General features: G+C 42.5%; 2 protein-coding genes across 2 annotated transcripts in view; both read right to left on the reverse strand.

Annotated features, from left to right (window-relative positions):
• Positions 1–892: 892 nt before the first annotated feature.
• Positions 893–4,636, reverse strand: pou3f2b (POU class 3 homeobox 2b). Its single transcript, XM_026184455.2, has one exon. It carries the CDS (start codon positions 4,556–4,558, stop codon positions 3,413–3,415), a length of 1,146 nt encoding a protein of 381 aa, XP_026040240.1. The 5' UTR covers positions 4,559–4,636; the 3' UTR covers positions 893–3,412.
• Positions 4,637–9,570: 4,934 nt separating this feature from the next.
• LOC113031917 (furin-like protease kpc-1) overlaps positions 9,571–24,738 on the reverse strand; it is a 211,816-nt gene continuing 196,648 nt past the window's right edge. Inside the window, exons 16-19 of the mRNA XM_080308280.1 lie at positions 21,631–21,754; positions 16,664–16,833; positions 13,118–13,180; positions 9,571–12,644 (exon numbers count right to left, since the gene is read on the reverse strand). Of these exons, the coding sequence (XP_080164406.1) occupies positions 12,483–12,644; positions 13,118–13,180; positions 16,664–16,833; positions 21,631–21,754 (519 nt within the window). The 3' untranslated portion in view covers positions 9,571–12,482. The remainder of the gene's footprint in view (positions 12,645–13,117; positions 13,181–16,663; positions 16,834–21,630; positions 21,755–24,738) is intronic.

Below are 24,738 nucleotides of genomic sequence, written 5' to 3' on the forward strand. Positions count from 1 at the left end.
CTTACTGTGGGGAAATAACTCACTCAAGGGAAAGGGGGAAATGCCATCAGGGTCACCAGTGTCAAACTCACGGTCACCAGAAGAGAAGAAACAGAAGAAGAGGTTTTTTTTTCTTAGTATTTTTTATGTTAGCACATCGGGACAAATTTAAAGCGTTCAGGTTTTATCTGAAATCAGGAAAGCATCGTCGCGATGCGTTCAATTGCCAGTCTTTTAACCCTCATTTAATCACGACAGCCTAAAGTTGTGCTTAGGGTTGAAAGCTGACTTCATAAGATACATTTTTGTCTTCTTAGATTAATTAATTATCTTAAGAAATAAACTAGACAGCGTCATTCAAGGGAGGAGAAGAGGAGCAAAAGAAGGGGGGAAAACTAAATAAAAACATCTACATCTGCTCACAATCTTTGTGTGTAATCCTGCGTGATAAAAGAAAAAGTCCACATATTAGTAAAAGAAAAAGATTACCGCATTGGACCGTGATTCAGCCCTCCAAAATGACCACTTTTTAGTCCTCGGACTCCACTTTGGGAAGCCCTAATTTAACCCTAGATGGAAGCTGTGGTTTTCCCAGCCAAAGCCAGTTCATTTAAAAGCAGCCTCGGGGCAGAAACAACACATCATCGGCTCACAATCTTCCATTCATCAACCCTGATTTTCTCTCGGCCATTAATTCCACTCAAACGAATGGGCTCAAAGCAAGAAGCATATTTTTTAACAGCACAGCTGTCAGGCAACTCAGTGCAGCAGCTCCCTGATTTGCTGGGTTTCACGGAAATATATATATGTGTATACATATGTGTGTGTGTGTGTGTGTGTGTGTGTGTGTGTGTGTGTGTGTGTGTGTGTGTGTGTGTGTGTGTAAATAAAATAAATACATTTAGCCTCGACGTTGGAAAAAAGCTGTTTAATATCAACCCCGTTATTTAAAAATGTGCAAGTCCGTTGTTCATGTGTCAAGTGATGAAACACCTGCAGGCATTCCTCACCTCTGCGTCATATCTACCCCAAGTTCATCCAGTGAATATGACATAGCCTATCCCCCCCCCCCCCCCCAAAAAAAACCAAACAAACAAAAAACAAAACAAACAAACAAGCAATTAAACAAAAACAGCAAGAAGAACAGCGTTGGATTGCTACAGGTCTACATCCCACAACTTGTATTTCCAGTGAATTGTGACTTGGATCGATTGGTTTTAAAGCTACTGGAAGAAAGATTTCAATGCCATGATGGTTTCTGCTTGTTAATGATATTATTATTATTTTTTCTGCAAATGAAACACAGAGAAGGAAGAGGAGGAGAAAAGAAAAGCAGTTTCCACATGAGAGGGGAAAAAAGTCCCTGGATTTCTCTCTTTGCATAAAACAAAAAGGCGAGCTACTGCACGGAGAAAAACATGTATATACATTTAGCTGTGACGGTCCAGGCTGTGGCAATCCCGCTATTACAAAAAAAGAAAGAAAAATAGGTCTCTCTTTCTGTCACCCCGTCCCCTACAAAACAAAAGCCTTCTCGGCTCTTCATTTCTTATATATCTCACCCTTTGTCTCTTCTGTAAAAGCCACCCAGAATAAATTACAATCTCATTAACAAAACTAAAAAAAATAACATTAAATAAAATGTCTACGCGCAATTTTCCCCCGTTACATAAAAAAGGCAAAACAGACGAACAAAAAGGCTGCATGGTTATTGTAAAATAATAATAATTTTGATCATATGCTGCAATTTTTGGAACGCCACTAAAATATGTTTTGAGGACAAATTATTCGCACATTAATTTTGTTTTGTAATCCTCCCCTTAGATCGTTTATTTGTGGACATTTCTCTGCTATATTTATGTGGATTCACTCTTAAAGCACTGTTTTTATTTCAGAGCGGGCGCAAAATGGCGAAAGCAAACTCTTACTAGGCGAATTAAGCCAAAAAAATAAATAAATAAAAATAATAATAATGCAAAATAAAAGTTCAGAGGAATTTAAAAAACAAACAAAAATAGCAGACATTTTTAGACGTCAAAATTAACGCGTTACCAAAAAAAGAGAGAAAGAAACAAAAAGAAAAAAAGTCCGAACCATTTAAAAAAGGTACACAAGTGCAAGGCGGTGGGTTTAGGCTATGGACTCTGAAGCTCAACCTGCTCGTGTGTGATTTTTGTTTTGTTTTTTGTTTTGTTTTTTTGTTTTTTGGGGGGAGGGGGACAAAAAAATGAAAGAAAATGGGAAAAAGTGCCCCAGTGAAGAAAAAGCGAGAAAAAAGAGGGATGACTTTTTAAAGTTATACAATATTTACAAAAGCGGATCCAAACTGTTCTGTGAGAGTTGCTTGTGTCGAGATCTGTGTGTGTGTGGAGCCCATCCTGTTGTGGGGAGAAGAAAAAAAAGAGAAAAAAAGAAAAAGGTGCCATATAATCCAATCAATCGCCACGGAGCCCCAATCCTGGAGCTGGGAGACGCTCTGAGGGGGGAAATAATAATATTTAACGCTTGTTGTGTGGAAAACACGGACTTTGTTGTTTAGACTGCTGGCTGACTCACGATAGAGGTCACACACTTTTTATTTACCACATCTCTGCGCTCAGGCCATTTATACTGAAGAGTTTAACCAGTGAGCTGCACGTGCACTAATAATAATAATAATAATAATAATAATAATAATAATAATGTGTTCTTAACTAAATGGTGACCTCAGTCCACACAGAATAATTAAAAGCGGTCTGGCTGACAGATGGGACTCAGGCGATGCTCACCCTCAGCTGGACTCCACTGCACTGGGGCTGAAGCCTATACCGGCCTCCACTTTACTCCATTAACGCAGCTCCTTTGACCTCCCACTGCACTACCCACACACCCATCACGGCTGGACGCACAATTTAGAGCCACAAAACTAAAAAAGAAAGAAAGAAAAAGAAACGAAAATAAAATAAAATAAAAGATTAAAAAAACGTCTTTGATTTCCCTTTTACGCACAGCCCCAAAAAGGTTGGAATTGATATATATTAAAAAAAAATAGAAGAAGAAAAAAAAACTGGAAAATGGAAGCTTTTCTTCTAAAACCATTCTTCCCCTCCCCTCCTTTTTTCGTCAAGTATAATTTCAGTACACAATAGGGGCTACACCTTGAAACTGCGTCGTCTGGAGTCACAGTGCTGGGCATGTATCCTCGGAGAACATAACACGGGCTTATGTTCCTTCAGCTCTGCGAGAGGGGAGGACAAAAAATGTCCTGTCCTCCCGTCACTCGTTTTCCATTTCTCAGATATTCACTGCAGATATTGTGTCAGTAATCACTGCAATCTATTATACATAAAACACCCACTATATCGTTTCATAGTCCAGTGATTTATATATAACCTTGGGGGGTGGGATAAATTAAAACGGTAAACAAGTCCTGGAGGAGCCGGTCCGGCAGAGTTCATTGGACCGGGGTCTGGACCCCGTGGTGCGGCGGCGTGTCCCCGTACACATCCTCGCTCCCCGGCAGCGCTCCTCCCGGAGGGGTCATGCGTTTTTCCTTCTGTCTCCTGTTACAAAACCAAACCCTCACCACTTCTTTCTCCAGGTGCAGACTGTCCGCCAGGCTGATTATTTCCGACGCTGCCGGTTTAGGGCACTTCAAAAAATGGCTCTCCAAAGCTCCTTTTACGCTTACCTCGATTGAAGTCCGTTTTTTTCTTTTCCTCCCCTGCGCCGCGATTTTGTCCAGGCTGGTCGGGCTGCCCGAGGTGGAGTCCGCCTCCTCCAGCCACTTGTTCAATAGAGGCTTCAGCTTGCACATGTTTTTGAAGCTGAGCTGCAGGGCCTCAAACCTGCATATGGTGGTTTGCGAAAACACATTTCCGTACAGGGTCCCCAGGGCGAGTCCCACGTCCGCTTGCGTGAATCCCAGCTTGATCCTGCGCTGTTTGAACTGCTTGGCGAACTGCTCCAAGTCGTCCGAGGTCGGCGTATCCTCATCCGAGTGGTCGTGGTGGCTCTGCGGCCGGTGCTGGTGCTGATGCTGGGACGGAGGGTGGCCGTGTTCGCTGAGGTGCGGGCTGTGGTGGTCTTCGTGACTGTCTCTTAGGTTGTGGTGGTGCATCCCCTGCCCGCTGCCCGGGATGAGCCCGTTGACGGTGAAGCCCGGCTGAGAGTAAATAAGGCTTTGGCCGTTTGTCGTCGCCATGCTCTGTATGTGCGCCGCCGTGGTGGTTCTCCACGCGCGGGCGTCGTGGTGGTTCCCGTGCGTCTGGTGCACCAGGTGGGGCGGCCGTGACTGGTGCTGCAGGTTGCTGCTGGAATTGTGCATCTCGTCCCGGGCGCCCTGCACCGCGGGTTTAATGTCCTGCTCCGCGCCGAGCGGGCTCGAGGACCACGGGGCTCCCTCTCCGTGGGACAGCGCCGTTATCCACTGGTGTGCGTGGCTGAGCGTGTGGCTGTTGCTCTGCAGCGGGTAGTCGCTCTGCAACAGGCTCTGCGCGTCCCGGTACGCCGTGGCTTGCTGCATGCTGCCGGGCTCCGAGTGCACGATGGATGCGCTGGAGGTGAGAATGTTGTAGTGGTTAGACGCTGCGGTCGCCATGACTCTCGGAGCCGGACTGGTCGCTCTTATTAAAGGAACCTCGCATTTGACAGAACCTCTCCTGCCCACAGGCGGCTCCCAGGCGCTCTGCCAAGTGGACGCCGAAGCGCACCTGGACTCCGCCCCGCCCCCCGCCGCTCATTGGGTACGGGAGGATGATGGACGGGGTTACCAGGGGCAACGGCGCGGCGATTGGCCGCGTGGAAGTCTCAACAAACACTACTGTCTTTGTTGGAGAGGTGCGAGCCGAGGCTCCCGTGGAAGCGGAGAGCCGGAGTGCAGCATGGGGAGACGGAGCACCGGGATCAGCAGCGCAGCTGTAAGATCCAGTTCATTTACTTTGATAATCTCGTTCTATCCAGACTGAGACTGCAGGGAGTCTAGTTCCAGGAGACCCGGAGCTCTTCTGTATTTAACCATTCAATCCCTAATTTAGGTGGACTTCAGATTTTTATGCACATTTATGGCATTAAATACTGGAAAAAGTGCGAACCCTTCTGATTTGCGCATAACTTTTTCCCCCCTCAGTGCCATCAAGGACTAGACGGCGTTTTGTGTAGTCTACATTTGCAGTAAAGCTTAGTTCCGTCTGACATCTTTGTTTTAGTGCAACATTTCTGCTTGTCGTTGTAATGCATGCATATTCATATGTCTGCTGCTGTTCGTGCAGAGTTGTCTGTGTACTGTAAGCAGGAAAAATGCATCATATTGCGCTGTCTCTCCTCGAGGATGAATATATATCTTAGATGAGCCAATCATTTTTTTATAATGACTTTTTATAATGACATATATTGGAATGAAACTAAATGTAACAAATCTGTCACACAAGAAGCTTCTAAAGTGAAATATTTGATAGAGAAAGGAGCTCAGGCATGTTTTAAACAATTTGATTTTATTTAAAAAAAGACAGTAACAAAATGTTAACAAACTTTTGAACATTTGCTGCCATGCAGACTGAAATGTATTTAAAGTCTTCAGGTAAAAACATTGCGCTCTGCTTAAACTGAGGTGTGTGCCATTAGCTGGCATCAGTCTCAGGTGATTTTTGCAGCTGGTAATGGGGACTGGGATCTTTAAAAGCATCGGCTATTCAAGCTGCACTTCCTCAAACACTGACGCTTTCCTGTAAAAGTGTAAACTAGTATATTTTTTCCCTTCACCGAAGGCTTGTAAATGTAGATGTCGGTCAGCTGTCTTGACTTTAAAACTTTTAACAGCCCATAAAGTAAACAGATCAACTTTTGTGTCCAACTAGGCTGTAAAGTGAGTTTTACAAGTCTGTCTCGGTGGGAGAGGCTACATGCTGATAAAAAGAAGGAAGCCCCCTCCCAGTTGAAGTTATGGCTTTCTCTCTCTATACATATATAGCATGGAGGACTTGCAAAGTTTAGTGATTAAAAAAAAGAGAGACATAAAACTCTATCCAGTGTGCCCTTATTACATGCAGTTTAAAGGATATTATGAGGGACTAAATGGCTGTTTACAACACTGTAAAGAACCTGTATATGGGGCCATTAGAGCATGGTGCAACTGTACTGAAGGCTTATTCACTTCACTAAAAGAGATTTCAAAATTATTTTCAGGTCTTATATAGAACGATTACAGAGTTAATATTGTGTGAACACCTTCTCTGGTTGCTCGTCATCCACTAAAGTGAAACTAGAAAGAAGGGAAGAGGAGGATTAAGTCCAAACTCAGGCCTCTAGTCCAGAGCAGGGAGGGCAGGTTTCCATCCTGTCTCAGCTGTCCCCCCCCCCAACCCTCCAGTGTCAGCTTCGGGGACCAGGACTTTGTCCAGAGAGGGGACATTCCTGGCCAACTGCTGCTGGTTGCCATAGGGAGAGGTAAATGAAACAACAGCAGTTGCATCGCTGCAGCTCTCCCCCACCCCTGTTCCCGGACTATCTAAAGGCCTCTATTTAGAGAGGCTCTCTACTGCGGGGACAAAGCTTTTGCAGGGATAAAGGAGGGAGGAGTAAAGAGCACAGGGCCCTGAGAGGGAGAAAGGGCTAGAAAAAGCAAAAAAAAAAAAAAAAAAAAAGATGAGAGAGATTATGTCTGTCCTCAAAGCTGCTCCTCACACTCCGCTGAGAGAAAGCAAACTGTGAAAAAATGACAAACACATCTTGGACATTTTTCACTGGCAGAGGCACATGTTTAACTTTCTAACTTCTGAGGAAGTAATTCTGCATGTTAGAAGACATTAATGATTCCTGCTGCATGTGTGCAATTAACAGTACCTTTGGTTAGTCTATGGCCTACAACAATTCAGTCCACCAGAAATAAAGTCATACATACTGGCCACAAATTAAACCTATAAATCAACGCAGGCAGTTCTTCAATATCCACAATTTATAACTTTCAAAGTATGCAAATGACTCAAACTGTAATTAAACATTTTATTTAATAACTTTGGACCTGCAGTAAAATTAAGAGGCAATAAAAAAGCAATTATCAAAGAAATACTTTTCACCCCCCCCCTCCCAAAAAAAAAAAAAAAAAAAAAAAATTCTAGCCGTGCAACGAAAACACAAATGGTGAATATTCACGCTCACAAATCATTATTAGTGATGTTAATTTATTCAAAAAGTTCACACAGGAACACATGTCGTGTATATAGACAAAGGTCTGGGAACAATGCAGGGCCATCCAACAAAGAGCAAGTGCTAATTGCAAAATGTCGCTTCTCTATGACCTGAATTGCAGTTTCAATTCATATGCTGATTTAAGTTGTACTACAACTTTTTCTTTGCGCTTTGATGTCGCTTAAGTGGCCAAAATTCTCATTTCTGATCTTTTATGCCACAAAATATGAACAAAAGACAAGTAACGTAACCAACTTAGAATACATTTGAGACTGTTAGCTGTATAGTAAATACATGTTTTGTCAGCAAACTTTCAAAAAGAAAGAAAACTGCCATCAGCCCTGATTCATTGCGGAGATAAACAGTGGACAACTGCTACAATGCTTTCTGATGGTCTGTTTACATCAGTAATACGCAGCAGCATAAAGCGAGTGATGATGAAGAGCAAAAACACACGCAAAATCCTCGTATTCCATGTATCACTCGGGCTCTTCAATTAAGTATTACTGATTGGGCCTTTAATGGATCTCATTTCAGAGGCTAATAATCTTTCATAGGAGTGAATCCAGCTGCACCGACAGCACATGAAGAGGCCAGGATTTAAGTCATACCAGGAAAAAGTTTCCAGGCACGGCTCAGTAATTCATTCTGGTAATATTGAACATTATTGTGGTGTAACATTGAAATCGGCCAAATCAAAAGAACATTGTGGTAATTAGGCTGTAATTCAAGGAATTACCACATCGCCACACAGGCTTAAATAGTCGTGTTGGGAGAAACGCAAAGCACATTATTTTAATGGCGTAATATGCAAACTATGGCTCGTTTCAATTACGTGGCTTAACAATGCATAAATGATGCGAGCCTTGTTATTTGGACTGCAGGGTCCGTAGTTATTCAATCACACAGAGGGGCCAGCGTTAGGGGCCACGCTGCCTTTCCTCTCATGCACCGAGACGCAGTGAGGTCGCTGCCAAACTGCATTTAAGGGAATAAAAATGAACAGTAGAGAATGTAAGCGTTAAATTAACAGTAGGATAATTATATGACCCGTGTGCTGTAAAGATTCAATTTCTAACGCTCTAATTAGGCGACTGTCTCCCCATACATCAGCTCACATCCCTCTGCCAATTTCTCACCAGAAAGCGTCCTGTGAGCGGAAATAATTTGATTTTATTAAGACACGGCTCGTGTAATGAAGAAAATCAAAGGAGGGGCTGGTTGAGTATGATATGTTTTTTAAATCACTGATTGTTCCACGATCTCAGTCCGCTGAGTCCTATTTAAAGACGAGGACATTGGGGTCCAAACTGAGGGAGAGAGGAAGGCGAGGCCCAATCACTCTTCGCTGTCTGTGAACGCCAAAGAACGATTATATTAACCCGTGTAATGAAAAGTATGTCCACCGCCCACTGCAGAGAGAGGATACAGCACCTTAACGTGTCAGACCTTTCAGAAAGAAATTTGTAATCATGATTATTTTCACAGTCTTAACTAATGAAACTTACTTATCAGTTTCCAGAACACAAACAGCCCAGAACACAGTGGGGTGTGTGTGTGTGTGTGTGTGTGTGTGTGCAGTAGGAAGGTTTTCACACCCATGTGCTGACAGGTATGGTTAGGTTTGGCTGTGCTCACCTTAAACCTGCCTTGCATATGCATGCACAGTATAAAAAAACAATTCATGACATCATCATTTTGAAAGCCAATCACAACTCAGTATGCAGTTTTGGTGTGATGTGATTTGAAAGCCTCCATTCACTGAAAACAGGCTTCTTGGTGATGCAGATGCGTTATCTTGTGTCCAGTAGGTTAACTTGTTTTGTTTAATTTTTTTTCCAGTGAAATTTCAGTCTAAAATAAACCTTCAGTGAAGCTGCTGAACTTTATGTGTGGAACAACTTGCTAAATTAAATTAATTTAATTCCCGTCATAAACATTTATTTTTGTCCAGCCGACAGTCCAAAATCCAAAAAGATTCATATGGTTACCTTAGAAGCCGTAAACAGTCACTAGATATTCATATTTGAAAATCTGATTCGTTTTTTTTTTACCTTGTATTTAAAAGTCTAATCAATATCAGAAAATACTAGAATTTAGTTTGATGATTTATAATAAAATATAGAAACAATACTGTAACATCTGTAGAAAATATATTTTTAAAGTAATGTAAATAATGTTATCATTGAAAATAATCTATGACTTTTCATAGTTTAAATGAAACAAACTCAAAATACCAGTGGACAAATGTTTACACACACAACAAAAAAACAATTATTTGCAGCATTACCACCTATGAATTACTAGCACAATATTGATATATCTTTTTTTTTTTAAATATCACGGTTATCTCTAATATAATACACCTCTAGATTCCTGTATGATATCCAGGCTTTCTTTGTAAAAGATAAAATCCAATGAAGCACATTTAGATTGTAACAGCTTTGTGTTTAATGCCGCAAAGATACAAACAGTCCCCGCTGGAGCATTATTGCTCTACCGTGGTGTCATCTTTGGGGAACAATCGTGATGAAATGGAAATCTGTTTACTTTGCATTTATCAGCTGCCTTGACTTTAGCTGATAGCAGAACTGATACAAAACCTTCAGATCAGAAGAATACAATCAGTGTGGGCTCATTTAAATACAAATAAAGTACATGCCTTATTTTTAATTTATGCAATAAAATAAGATCCCCTAATCCTGAGTATATACAGCCAGAAATATATGCAGCGAGCACAGATCACTTCCTTCGAAGTAATAACAGAGTTTTATTTCAGATTAGCTGTTCGGATGTCAATAATTCTCGCCAAGGCCCGTTTCGAATCTTGCATAACGAGAGCCGACCCACGCCTTTCATCCTTACTGTAATTGTTGTGTGCATCAAAGACGAGGGAGACTGACAGGCTGTATGGGAGGATTAATACAGTGGGTGAGTGACGACATACTGAGGCGGGAGGGAGGAGCGAGAGAGGGAGAGGAGAGCGAGAGACGAAGGTATGGGGGTGAGGAGGAGGAGAATGAGAGAAAAGTAGGAGAGGACAAAAAGTGGGGAGAGAGTTAACGAGAGGGACAGCATTAATTGTGTGCTTTGTGCCGGGGCTCTTTTGCTGAGTGTGGCTGTCGAGGTGCGGGCGCTCACCCCTCCAGCAGCCCGCCGTGATCTGAGCCAGCTCTCAGACTGCTGTATTCCAATGCAATTAGGCCACTCAAAGGCCTGCTTAAAGCTGCACCCCCACCACACACACACACTGATAGCAACATCCCCTGTGGGTCCCCTTCATTGTAGCAGGGACGTGTATTCTGTCCCTCTTTGAGGCCTTGGATGAAGAGACCACCCCGGGGAGCTGAAAAAAAAAGCAAGGATTACCTCTCTTTCTGTCCCCTTTCCCTCTGTCTTTCTCTCTCTCTGCCTCTTTATCTTCCTCTCTTTCTGGTTTCACCTCTAAAGTCTATCAGCTCGGGCAGGCAACTGAGCTCAGCTCCCGTTAGCTTCTCCAAAGAGACACAAGTTGGAGCTCCTTTTTTTTTTCTTTTTGCAGGAGGAAACAGAAGAAGAGGAGCAATGAGGCATTCCTGTGATGGATGTCATTGTGGGACTGCTCTAGCAATACCACTTCCCTCTTCCTCTTTCATTATTCATGCAGTCATATATTTCAACAAGTGGCGTGGGGCGTGTAGCTCGCTAGCTCGTCCCCGTTGGCACAGGCGCCGCAGCCTCAGTCAGTCTGTCCCCCTCTGTGTGCTGTATTAAGAGAAAGCGCTCCATGATAGCAGAGCTCTCTTGGCTGGCTTTCAGTGCGTCTCATTCCCCAGAAAGCATTTAAAACAGATTACAAACCTAACGCTACACCTCCCCAATAAGAGAAGAGAGGAGGAAAGAGGAGGAAAAAAAACCTGGCACATTAGCACCTGCAATACTAGTCAATGGCATCAACAGATTAACGAGGTAATCCACACAATGAGGTCTTTGATTCGTGTGGTTTGGCAGGCAATAATGCCAGGCATAATACACACTGTTATTTCAGGCTGTCCCAGCACGAGAAAACCTGGCAGAAGCTGATCTCTCTCTCTCTTTTATTTATTTATTTTTTGTTCTTTCTATCAGATGAGCTTCTTTTTTTTTTTTGAAGATTTTTAACTTGTGCATCTGGCGCTTTTGCCCGTTTTCTTGTCGGGGAAATAACCTGCTGGCTTCTCCTGTGGCACATGTGAAGCGAGGAATCACAGGCTTTCTGAAGGCTGTTTAAACAGCAGGGCTGAGGAGCTCTCCATCGTCCTTCCCCCCTTATTTTTCTGCATAAGGACGTGTGTACAGGATAAGTGTGTGTGTGCGCGCGCGAGTGTGTGCGCGGAAGATCTCGCAGCCCCATCGCTCATGTGCGGCTCGATTAGCCCCACGTGCCTCGTTCGTCAGACGTGGAGGCAGAGCAGATGGCAGAAGACGCACCGTGTTACCATGCTGGAGCACTATGTAACGCTGCTCTAATTGAAACATCAATACTGCCCTGTCAATACACTACTGCTACTTTACAAAACACCTCCACCAACAGACCTGCACTAGACTGGCAAAGAAAAAAAAAGTTTACCGCCCGGGGTGAAAGTAACTTTCTCTGTAACGCTTCCTGGTCTTTTTAATCTCCTAATATTAACACTTCACTTGCTTTCTGTTTGTATACAGCTTGTGGTGTTAAAGGAAGCATGCATGGGAAAAAAAGAAAAAAGAAAAAAGGGAGAGATCCTCCTCAGCAGTATCTCCACTGTGGCAAAAATTTTAATGAATTGATAGAAAGTTGAGAGAGCTCACATGGCTGTGATCAGTAATTCGACGTTATTGGGAATTCAGTGGAGAACAGAGAGAAATTAGGCGGCTAGGAATTAATTTGTTATTTGTCCAACTCAATGAGGAGTGACGCAGCCCCCTTTAATGAACGGGGTAATCCATTTCTTATTGCACAGAGCTGAATTCACCCTTCATTGAAGTGGAAAAAGACAAACATATCTTCCACTAACCTTTGCTACTTCCGAAGGCAAACCAGGAGTGGGATCGGGGGTTGGGGGGCGGAGACGAGCGCTGCTGGAGCTATTTGTTTTTCAGAAACAGGGTTTTGGGGTTTGTGTAGGCGAGAAAGTGGGTTTCAAAGCCGACCTACAATAAGTCATCTTTGCTGATACCGAGGCCACAAAGTCAAAATACAGTACGCTGACTTGATTCATGATTAACTGGCTTTTCTGCACTGTGGAAAACTACAGTCTTTACGAAACTATGGTTCATGGTTGTGTTTTTAATTCCCTTCCCTCTGCCCCGCCCCCTCTCACGCCTTTCTGCTCACAGATCCGTCATCTGTTGGATCTAAAACGCTTGATTGTGCCGACATCCTGGATCTTCTGTGAGGGCAAGGACCTGCGCTCCTCATCCGCGTCGTCCCCGAAGGTCTCGGTTTCAGGAGGCTCCCTCTCAACAGTAGGTCTTGTTTTCTGGGCAACATGTGTGTCAAGTATCTGTGGGACAGTGTAAATAGTCATAAGATAGCAGTCTAGGGTCTGATTTTGCTCTTCAGTTCACTTATTGGGTAATTTTATAATATGAAAATTCTCCTACAATCGAAAACGCTGTACCTGAGTGGGTTACATTTCAATAGGGAAAAATCTCTTTAATTAATTAACTGAATATCACAATAGTTGCCAATTCAATTAAATAATTGTTTCAGCTGTTAAAAAACAAACAAAAACAAAAACAAAAAGACCAACCACATATCTATTATGAAAAAAAAAATAAAGCATTCTGGTGGCCAAATGGGCAGAGTGCCATGTGTCTAGCGTGCAAACTCACATTCCTCGAATTCATTAAATCAAATCATTTTCCCTTCATCTATTCCACTCCTCAGTCTTCACCCCCCCTAACAGAAAAAGCACAAAAAACCCAAACTATAAAAATAACCTGTGTTTTAGGACTGGTGGGGGTTGCAGCTTACCTTGAAAGCCAGACTAGATGTCAGGCTCGACTTAACCGGTCTGTCTCCTCGAGTTTTTCCCATCTGGTTAATGAAACAGATGTTTCATGTTAAAGACAAACAAAATATGTACAAAATATGGCTCTGTTGTGTGAGGGAAGCGAAAATACACTGATTCCTGCATTTCCCATAATGCAGATTTCTTCCAACCTGGTAATGAACCATATTTTTCAGCTTCTTAAAGTTATTCCTCACCGTGACACCAATGTCTTTACAGGCTGAGCAGCACTCGGCTACACTAGCAAGCTGCATTCATGTGCAAAACCAGTAGAGAAACTCTAATTTCTAATAAGCAATATTTTATTTTTAGTAGCTATGGTACGTTATTTATTCTTGTTAAGGCTCCTTGTGGGCTTCCATCTGCTGCACTTCTCACCACCACCACTTGCAGCAGGAGTCGCGACTCCTTTGACATCCTTTTCCCCCTCCTTATGGAAGTCAAAAAGCTGAGAAAACACACAGAGGAAATGGGCCACGAGCTGTTCAGAGGAATCCAATTCAACTCTGTTTTTGCAAGAAAAAAGGCAAGGACAAACAGCTGAATTTGAAATCAATCAAACGCTGGCTCTGTCCACAGGAGCAACGTTCAGGCTCTGGTTACGATTTGATCTTGGCTCAAGTTTTCAGTGAGTGTTGACGTCTCAGAGTTGTGAGGAATCCCGAGCCGGCAGCTTACAGCGGGGGTTTTAGTGATACAGTATTTACAAGGCATGAGGAAGTGGGAGCGCTGCAACAGACGGCACCATACACGGTGCTTTCAATTATTTCTCACAGCATTCATGAAAATAGAAGCACAGCGGGGAGTACAGTATGAACGACAAAACTATAAAAAGACACGGAGTGAAAAGAGAACTCCCAAGCTAAAATAAATGGCGTTGTGTGCCGTTGCTTGGTGGAGAGCTCAGAAAAATGCATGCCTCCCAAAAAGAGTCAGAAATAGCGTAGAGTACAGACCAGAGTAGGGGTGATGGAGCAAAATGGATGCATAAATAACTGGAAGGAGGTTGAAGTTTGGATTTGAGAGCATCTTATGAATCGGTTTTTAGAGTTATGTTGGCCTGATGCTCTAAGTAGTGGGCATCAAAGAGCCTCTCATACACGCAGATCCATTCATAATATTAAATATGAAGGCTTGATGGAAACTTGCTGCAACTTACATGGGTTTCAGAAAGGAGAACACCTGCTTTTTAAGTTTGTCGCTGTTAGCATGCTAATTCGTTAACATTTGCTAAGCACAAATGAGGCTAACGGGAATATGGCTAATTTTCTACTGTAGGTTATTGTTTGTGAACCTGCCACCTTAAATTATTGGCTTGATGATAATGCTATAGAAAAACAGACAGAATACAAACATTTCGGCACATAATCATCATCAATCAATCCATCCTGTAGTTGATCGCATATATGGACTGACTCCCAGCCCTACTGACCTTTCAGCTCATACCGCTATGCTGCTAACATGGGTGAAAACAAATGAAGCACCCAGTCCAAACTCATGATGCTGTTTCTTACATCAGAGTGTTTCTCTCTGCACTGCCATGTTATATTACAGTCTTGCAGTATTTATATGCCTTGATAACTTATCAAACAAGCGCAGTGTGATGCTGCAAACCTCAGCTAAGGCTAAAACCCGTTCCAAAGTAAGAACTTAGAACAGAGACCAGATTGTGATATTTTCTTGACAACACCAAACAAAAAAATAAAATTGCAATAACTTTGCGTGAAAACAGACCAACTCAACCGATCACATTACCTGTTGGCAGAGGTAATACGATTCAACAGCAACAGCAACTTCGGGTTTATGTTGTTTGCTGTGTATTAACATCATTCATTGTTCAATTAACAAAAAATTTTTTGGCATCAACCTTGATTGCTTTATTTAAAAAAATATATATACATATTAAAATGAAAACCCAAAGATATCTGTCAGACTGTTTGTTTTGTAATTGTGTCACAGAGTTCCCAGTTCAGATCAGAAATGATGGTGGTGAACGAAGTGTTACTGTTATCCAAGAGCAAGGACGACAACTACGATGAACAAATAGAAAAATCCACGACCACAAAAAAAAGAATAAAAACAACCTCCAGATGAAAAGCTTCAGATTGGTAAATTTAGCATATTCAAGCGAATAGGCGCACACACCTACACTGCATCCTTTCTGCCCTCCAACACATCACCGCAGACAGACGACAACCAGCTTTTCCTCGAGCTGATCTTTCTCTCTTCTCTGAGATGAGAAGATGCTGGTGAGTAGAGAGAGGGAGAGGCTCACAGACAGAGACGTTTGTTTCCCAGCCCTTCCACCGTCTCCGTGGGACGACCCTCCCCATCCACCCCCAACCAACCAGTCCCCCCCCCCAACCTAATGGATCAAACAAAGGACATCATTTGTAGGCCAAGTCTTTTTCTGAGCGTCTCTCTCCTCAGCTCTGCATACCAATCCAATACAGCCCAAGGAAAAAAAGCCACGCTGTGGTACGAGTGTGCGTGTGTGTGTGCGTGCATGTGTGTGTGTGTCTCTGGGCCGGGGGTTGGAAGGTCTGTTTGCCTCTCCGCCAAGCATCGATTTATCCTTTTCTCCAATTTATTTCTCCTCCTTGCCTCTGCAATCCATTCAGATCTGCCTCTAGGGGAGGAACTCGGGGTAAAGACGTTGTCAGGCCTTGCCGTTGCCTCCTAACACCGGCTCAAAACTCATCTACAGGCCCGGGGACCGTGTACCCCTGCAAGGACACGTCGGGCAGCAATGTGTGCATGCAAACAGCTACCTGTCGTCCGGCGGCACACTTCTGTCAAGGCTGTAATTGGCCTGATAATGCAGCATAAAGGACAGTGACAGGGGCTTGTGAATTTGTTTCAGCTCAAACGCTGGGGCTGGAGCAATGATTAAGTAGACCGCAAAATGTCGTCTAATTTTCTAAGGAGCGTTATACCCTGGTGTTTTTTCTGCAGTAACAACTGTTGGAGAAGCCAGAATGATATTTAATTGTTCCTCATAATCAGGCCTAGACTACGAGCAGATATGATGGGAATAACAATATCTGGAGTCCCGATTCAACTGTCTGATCCTTATCTCTGCCTGTATGATTCTGACATTTTCAGATGTTATTACTCACACTCAAGGATTTGTATCCTAAAGCCTCGACAGTGACGACGACGGCGCTCAATAGAAATGCTGCATGTGCACAAATCCCACGGCTCTACCCCCTATCCACACACACACACACGCGCACACACGCGCACACACACACACACACACACACACACACACACACACACACACACACAGAAACACCCTTGACAGAGATCTGTGAGCCATTCTTCAGTGTCACAGTGAGCGACGCCTGGCACATCCTTATACCTGAAGTTGATCAATGCAGATATGTCCAGGGGGAAATTGAAATCCATAGGAAATTAGGCGACGCAAGTGATTTATTGGAACAGTAAATCATGGTGCCTGTGATGTGTGGAGAGTCTGTGTTCCAGCTCTGTGCGCCATACTGTACCTTTCCTCTTAGTGACATGGCGATATCAGCAGCTCGCACCTTCTTCTCCCTCTCCATTTGGTAGATCCACTGCAGCAGGTCCATAGGAGGGGACTGGTCCCTCTGGAACAACCACCCATGAGGGATAGGGTGATTCAACCCCATGGACACAACACTCTGCAGGGGTCCCTCTGAAGTTAAAAATAGAAGCACAATTAGATTGCTGTATGCCTCACTACCTATGTTTCTATCTACAGTACATGCCAAATATGTTTCTATTTCATTTTTAAAATAAGACAGGAACGGTTCTGTGGTCTGTAAATACATAAAGTGTGCTGGAGTGGCTCTAGCTCAGGTAGTAGAGCGGGTCACCTACTAAGTGCTCCAGTCTGCATGCCAAATATCTTGCCCAAGGATGCATTCATCGGAGTGTGAATGTGTATGAATGCTAGTTAGGTAGCACTGAAAACCTAGAAAATTGTGATTGGGTGAATGAAAAAGTTGTATAAAGCGCTTCGAGTGCTCAGATAGAGTAGAAAAGCGCTATATAAGAACCAGTCCATTTACCATTTCTGAGGTTAGTAGCAGAAAAATGTTATTCAGGCAGTTTTGCTAAAATAAATGATATTGGGTGATATTTGCCTTGCAATTTCATTTTGCACATACATCAGAAGATTTTATCGAGTCAATCCTGTTTTGTTACAGTTTACAAACTGTTATTTTCATCCATTGTTGTGCAATATTTTTATATGCAGGGTTTTACTTGCAGGAGGAGTTCTTGTTCTTCCAAAGAGCCCTTATTTAGATTGATATTAAAATCAGCAGCAGCTGATTTAAAACCAGATTTTTGAATTTATACTTCTGTTACTCAACAAGAAAATTTACAGTACTTTTTTGTTTTCGGTGAGATACTGCAACACAGACTCACTGCCTTCACCCCACCAAGGGCTCACTGTGAGCCAAGAGAGTCATGCAGGAGTTTTCATTGTTAGCGGCAGACTCTGCCATTTCAGTGTCAGACTCAAACTGTCTACCCTTCAAAAGGGATTCCCTGCATGAAGATGCAATCCAGCCTTTCCATTTATCTCACTGACATCATCCTCTTTAGTTAGAATAAGTAAGCGCAGTGACACAACATATCCATCTGTTCCTTGCATTAATAATATCAAAGAATGTGTAAGAATCATTTTGCAGAATTAAAAAAAGAAAGAAAAAAAGCAGGAAGCATGTATTCTATCATATTACAGAGTATAATATTGTAGTAATAGAGGCACACACACATAAAAAGCACTAGTCTGTCCTCAACTTAGAGGATGCTTCTCAGCTTTCTGTGTATTAAAAGATCCCTGTAAGGATGAAACTGCAGGACAGAGTCACTTACAGCACAAACAGCAAAATGAAAAATATATATCTGACAGAGTATTTGTAGTTGAGGGGACTGAGTTCATGCACAAATGTTCAAATAAATCCACAAGCTTTCCTTGAGAATAAAACAGAGATAGTGTGTAGTGTGAATCCCGACTGAAGAATCAGCCCCCCACCTCTCAAACACTCCCAACTCCCCCTGCCTTTGCTGTTTTTTTTCTCTTCCAGGTACATCACTTGTGTTCTTCTAGCTTGTTTTTGTCCTGCTTTAATTGCTTTTTCTTTTTTTTTTTCCCTTTTGCAGCGAAGGAAGAAAAGACAACAACAAGGCGGTGAGGGCTGCAGCTAATGGAGAGGCTGTAATTGTGAATGGAGGCATTCATCTGGAGACATCGTCCGTGAATTGCGCTGCACAATACCCAGCGCCGGGCTGCTCAGATCACCAAGCAGTCAACAAGCACGCGTGCACACACGCACACGCGCACACATATAAACATGCTGAACCCTCAGATCACTGGTGCTCAGAGGAGCAACGTAATCACACTTCCGCAGAGAGAAAGACATCGAAAAGGGGAGGAGAGAAGGAGAGGCTGAAGAGGGGGGAGGAAGTGAAGAAGAGAGGAGAAATTATACAAGGAGATAGGAGGAGAGGAAGGGGGAGGAGGAAAACGGAATGGTGAAATTGATGTTTCCTACCATTTGATTTGGGCCACAGAGCCCAGGAGGCAGATCAGATAGAGCTACATGCACACACAGAATCAGCACATGCAAAGAAACAAGGATGCATGCACACCATCCCTCTTCCATAGAGCCCATACATGAAAGACACGCATGCACAGACTCATATACAGAGGCATACATTTAAAGCCATAAATCTGTACAAATATTATGTAAATAACCTGTAGAAGCTCACAGAACCATCTCACAAACCCCATAATTTCTTCTACCTGCTTGAACATTTAAACACAAACACACAAATGCACACACACATATTTTTTAAAGAAGACACAACAAAGCCTATAGTATGGAAGGAAAAAAAAAGCCCTCATCCCGGCGAGGCGAGACGAGACGAGGCACCTGTCAGCTCGGTGGTTCCTGCTACTACAGAGAAACATCAAGAAACAACAACTCAATTAAGCACACCATCCCTGTTCAATTACTGCCACATAATCACAGCAATTTACCTTCACTTGCTGCACAGCCACCAAACAAACACACACAGAGGCACAGGCGCACATACAGAGGCGGTTTCCCCTCACAAACGCCAGCAGAGACACAGCCGCATCACAAAGACTGACCAGACTGGCTTCATTCTACACATCATTAATGTGAAGCTCATCTGGAGGCATCCGCAGGCTAACCAGCATCAAACAGACACGGAGGACGACGGCAGAGAACAATTTAAGTGAAATGCTTATTCACTAAATATGTGATGAACAGCAACAGCAGTTCCCAACATGTCCATTACAGTACTGCCACCACTATAAATAGCACAGCTTCTGCCTAGCAAATGTAGCTCGGTATATTTAAAGGTACGCGCTGTAAGTAAGTAACAGAAATCATTTGTGACCCAAATCTGTTCATCTTAATCACTTCTTGCACATTCTTTATGACACCAGGGATCTCAAAATCATCAGTAAGTTGCTATAATTATCATCATCATTAACTAAGAGTGAAATAACCTTTCCACAATGGTCCTGTTTGCTATTGGGCCTTGCTTCTGATATTCTTTTTCTGTGAGTGGCATAAAGATTTGTTATTTTATCTTTCCAAGAAATCAGACAAATTTTGTGTCTTCAAACTCCATCCATACATGTTCAGGATGAGTGAGAATGCCAAATGTGAGCCATGGTTTCACCCATCATCAGCATGCAATCTAAATAATTCTTCTGTGGCAGAACAAGAGCAAATCCCTCCCTGTAAAAAGAAACAAGCCTAGGGAGTAGTGACGCTGACTTAAAGGCATTCAAAATCTGCAGAAGTCTGTTATACACTAACACAAACATAGCAGCTAAAGACCACATGACCCAGGGTGATGCTGATGCCATCTGCCAAAGATTAATTTTTAAAAGGTAACAAAAAGCAGAGATCAACAGGCTTATAGGATCACGCAGAGGAGAGACATTTTTGGGACAAATCTACAGTTGAAGTGCTGTTTCAATGATAATTTTCTTGTGCAGCTCGTTTTCATCAACTTTGCAGTCAGTATTGTGATGATGTAATAGTGTAACATATCACTTTCTACAGGGAACTCATTAATTACTTTAAAAAGTACACATATTAAGTACAATCAAGTCTGAAACATACAAATTCATATCTTACTAAGTTTAAGTTTACTGTTTCTATGACAAACTTCATATTTAGCAGACAGATTTGGAAAGCTATTTATAAAAAATATGAAAACGCACTCTAATCTATTCTGCACACAGCGTAATACAAGCTAGTCTGGAAATTAGAATCATCCAAAGTCATGACTGAGGGTGATGCTCAGGGCACAGTGTGGCTAACTGGCCCACTACAGAATGATGTCACTGGGGATACGACTGAGGAATAGCAACACTGTAAGAACCTGTGAATGAAGTGAGTGTGTGTGGACAGCAGATTGACTAACAGCTTGAACTTGGGTTAGATCCAGGAGCATGGGGAGGGATACATGGATGGATGAAGAGAGAGGGAGGAGGGAAGAGGGGGGGAGCCATTGATTTCTCAACAGAGAGATCAGCATCTTGACAGAAAGAGACGAGTGAGCAACGGAGCAAGACACACACACACAGAAAAAGAGAGGAGATACCCACTGCGGCCCTCGGGTGAAATTCCATGACTTTTCCATAACTGAGCTTGAGTACTTTTATGTCCTAAAAACACACCTTCTTCCTAATTTGGGCTGAAACAGGGATGTAATGCGAGGAAAAAAATAAATCTAAAATAAATCTAAACTTTGACAGCACTTTGGTTAAGGTTCCTGACTTTGCCTGACTATCAGTAAAAAGTGATATTCCAGGACCTCCATGACCAGTGTGAACCCCTGTTGACAGAGATCAACAAGAAAGTCTGGGTACGTCTCTCTCTCCCAGCATGCCTCGGTGAGTCTAACAAACCTGAAACCCCCGACAGGGACACAGAGGAAGGCGCTGTGGCTTTATGCTGTGTGTGGCTAACAAGATGTGTGTGTGTGTGTGTGTGTGTGTGTGTGTGTGTGTGTGTGTGTGTGTGTGTGTGTGTGTGTGTAAGTTGTGTGCAACAGGGAAGCTGACACACACTGTGGAGGAACGGGTGGGATTGAGAAGGGGCAGCCAGGGGTCACGCTGTAATTACACATCATAGTCCCTGTGGTCAGTCCACTGACTTCCTCTGACTGCGGTGCCTCAGCCACACGAGCAGGGATGGCAGGTGGTGGTGGGAGTGGATGGTTGTAGGAAACTTGGAATAATAAGGATAGCACATGTTATATCTATTTTCAGATTTCTATTGTTTAATTAGCTCGTGTATTATTTTTTCCTTGTCCTGTTTTTTATATTAACTCTGTGCATCGTTTGCAGTACGTCCAGCACACATGTCACACCTCTACAGTAACTCAGCCTCCGTGCCCACCTCAGAGTGTACCGGTTGCCGTTTTCACATACCGTGCGTGGTCCTGTGTGGGTGGTAGGTGCCATAGAGGATGAGTGTAACGCTGTGTAGAGCTCCGGCTGCCTCCTCTTCACTTGGCCTCGCGCAGCTCCTCACTGTGCCCTTGCGGTCAGTCACCTGGAAACAATCACCATGACAAAGACACCATTTCACCAAAAAACCGATCAATCGATCAACAAGTCAATCAATATTTTATGTGAAAATGTCCAAACACAGCAATACTAAAACCAAAGGCAAAGAATGAGAAGATCTGGCAGTATGTGAATAAAGCATGTAATCGTTAAACTGAGAATTTATCTTACAGTAAACTATTGGATGAACCTTTTCATGATGGAAAAAGTTTTTTTTAGGAAAGCGCCAGACTTCTCTTATAAAAAGGTGATGAAGTAATGGTATACATAAACATGAAATGGATTTTGATTGTAAATTATCATGCAGGAATTTAGTGGAATACACCGATCCATTCTGGCATAATTTAAATATCTAACTTTAGTTCATATCAGCTGAATTAATCCCAGATGCTTACATCGGATTTTGCACATGCGTCCCAACAGAAGCTCTGGTCTCAAGAGGTTAAGAAAGAGAATAAACATAGTAGCAGACTTCCCAGCATGCATTGTTATAGAGATAAAACTCCCCAGAGTCTCTGTCCGTTACTTTTACATTTATTAAAGCATAAAAACTGTGAACTAACGCTTCTTACTTTGTTTAATCAACCCACATTTTTAAGGCAGGAAGAGCTTATGTGTTAAAACCAAAGTGTAGATTACAAAATCATAAAGTCTTCATACAACAATACAAAAATAAACTCGATGGCAACCTTGAGTGTATAATGTGGATGGATATTCAGTAATGTGTTTTTTATAATGAAGATATCTTCTGGAAAGAAGGAATAAGGAATACTGTTACTGTAAGCATCAGTCTCAGCCCAGAATTTCACATCCACAGTTTTTAGTTTATTTATTTATTATTTTTTAATTGAGTTTAAGAGTTTAAGTGAAGGACAGAAGTTATTCATTTACTCTAAACAACCACAAAGAGTATCGACATGCCAACTGTTCAGCTGTTTTGAGGGATGTTTTTGGCTAGAGGTGGGTGGGGGTGAGATCATGTGACAGCTCAATCTGATGACTTAGTACTTAAAACTTGTACACAACAACACAAAAGACTTGTGACCTTTAATTTACAACGAAAAGCCTTTGACTGTCACAGCAGCAAATGCAGCGTGTTGCAGCAAAAGTGCAAGTTGAGGTCTGTAATCTCCAAAGGTACAAGATGAATCATTCCGTAATTTTCAAGGCAAAAATTAACTTCATCCCTACAAGAGCTGGTCAAGAGCATTCAACAGTGATCTTAGAGAAGCAACTGTTGCTGCCTGTCAATATGGCAAGTGGTATAAGAACATTTTCTTTAACAATCTGAAGTCACCATTCCAAAAACAGAAACAGTATTCATTAGTGGAAAACATTCTAGACAGCTGTCAGTGAAATTCACCTCAGCATCAGTCCGTGCAATGCGCAGAGAAAGTCCAAAAAGATCCAAAAGCTACATCTCATACTCTACAGAGCTCACTTAGCATGTTAAATGCTAATCATGACTTGCAATTAGAAAAAGGCTGAACAAATATAGCCTGTTTGAAAGGGTTGCCAGGAAAGAGCTTCTTCTTTCTATTAAAAAGCAAAACAAAACATGGCAGCGCATCTTAAGTTTTTAAAATTGAATCTGAACAAACCGCAAGACTTTTGGAACTATGTCCTTTGGACAGACGAGACCAAAATGGAGATGTTTGATGTGATGTTTTGTCCAACTGTCAAGCATGGTGGTGGAGGTGTGATGATTGGGTCTCGTTTTCAGTCACAGGACCTGGATACCTTGCAGTCATTTGGTCAACCAACTGTCGACTACTGCCATACAGACCTAGATCTAGATTTAATCATGAGGCCATCTGTCTGACAGCTAAAGCTTGTCCCATATGTGGTCAAGTAACCGGACAAGGATCACAAGTGCACCGGCAAATCTACAACAGCAACAGAGTTGCAATGGCGCAGTCAAAGTCCAGCCTCAACCCGACTAAAATGCCTGGCAGGACCTTAACAGATCTGTGCATAAACGAATGCCTGCAAAATTCAATGAACTGAAGCAATGCTGCAAAGAAGAGTGAAGTCTTCAACAACAATGTGAGAGACTGATAAAGTCATACGGAAAACTATGACTTCAAGTTATGGCTACAAAGGGTGGTGAAAACTATCTTTTTCACTCTGTCATGTCAGTTCTCTGACTTCCACTTTCAATTACATCAAATCATTATTTTATTCATAAATCAGGACAGTATTTGGATAAAAAATGGAAAAACGAAATCTTTTCTGTAGCTCAGCCCACAGATAATTAAAAGAAACATATCTAAATTACCTGACTGTTATGAAAACCCACAAAATCCCCTTTTAGTCAAGCATTGTTCAAAGATGGCTTTATACCATAAATCTGCTACATCAACTGTCCAGTCTGCCTCTCTGCCTGTGTGTGTGTATATTCTACGCAGTGTTTGTGTGTGTGTGTGTGTGTGTGAGAGAGTGCTCAGAGCAGATCGGAGGCCAGGCATGGCAGCCCCCAGCTGAGTGCTGCATTGATTTGTTGTTGGTAAACAAACAGCTGGATGCTACAGGTGGATCGATATGCCTTGCACGCCTCCCCGCCTCCCAGCAGGACTTTCTACTAGGTTGACATGGCTCTCTGAAGAGCTGCAACCCTGCTGTCACCGGGAAACCTCACGAGTCAAATATTTCAAATTCCAGATTGTTTCTAATTGAGCTGAAGTTCGTTTTACACATAAAGTTATGTTCCTGAATTCATAAAATATGCTTGTGAGTTCCATAACTTTGTAATCATTTTGTAAAGCACATATTTGGTGTCAACTATAAGTGCACCTTATCTTCATTATAACTGAAGATAAGGCAAAAATTAAGAAGCAGTCATCCAGCTATTACACTGAAGGCGTGATGAAAATGATATTTAACTACAATGTTATAAAAAATGTGAGAACTACATGTGGAGACAAAATCGGGGCATAGAGGATAGAAAGATGTTAAACTGACTTTTAGACA

This window comes from Astatotilapia calliptera, chromosome 11 (assembly GCF_964374335.1).
Source record: "Astatotilapia calliptera chromosome 11, fAstCal68.1, whole genome shotgun sequence".
Classification (NCBI taxonomy): Eukaryota; Metazoa; Chordata; class Actinopteri; order Cichliformes; family Cichlidae; genus Astatotilapia; species Astatotilapia calliptera.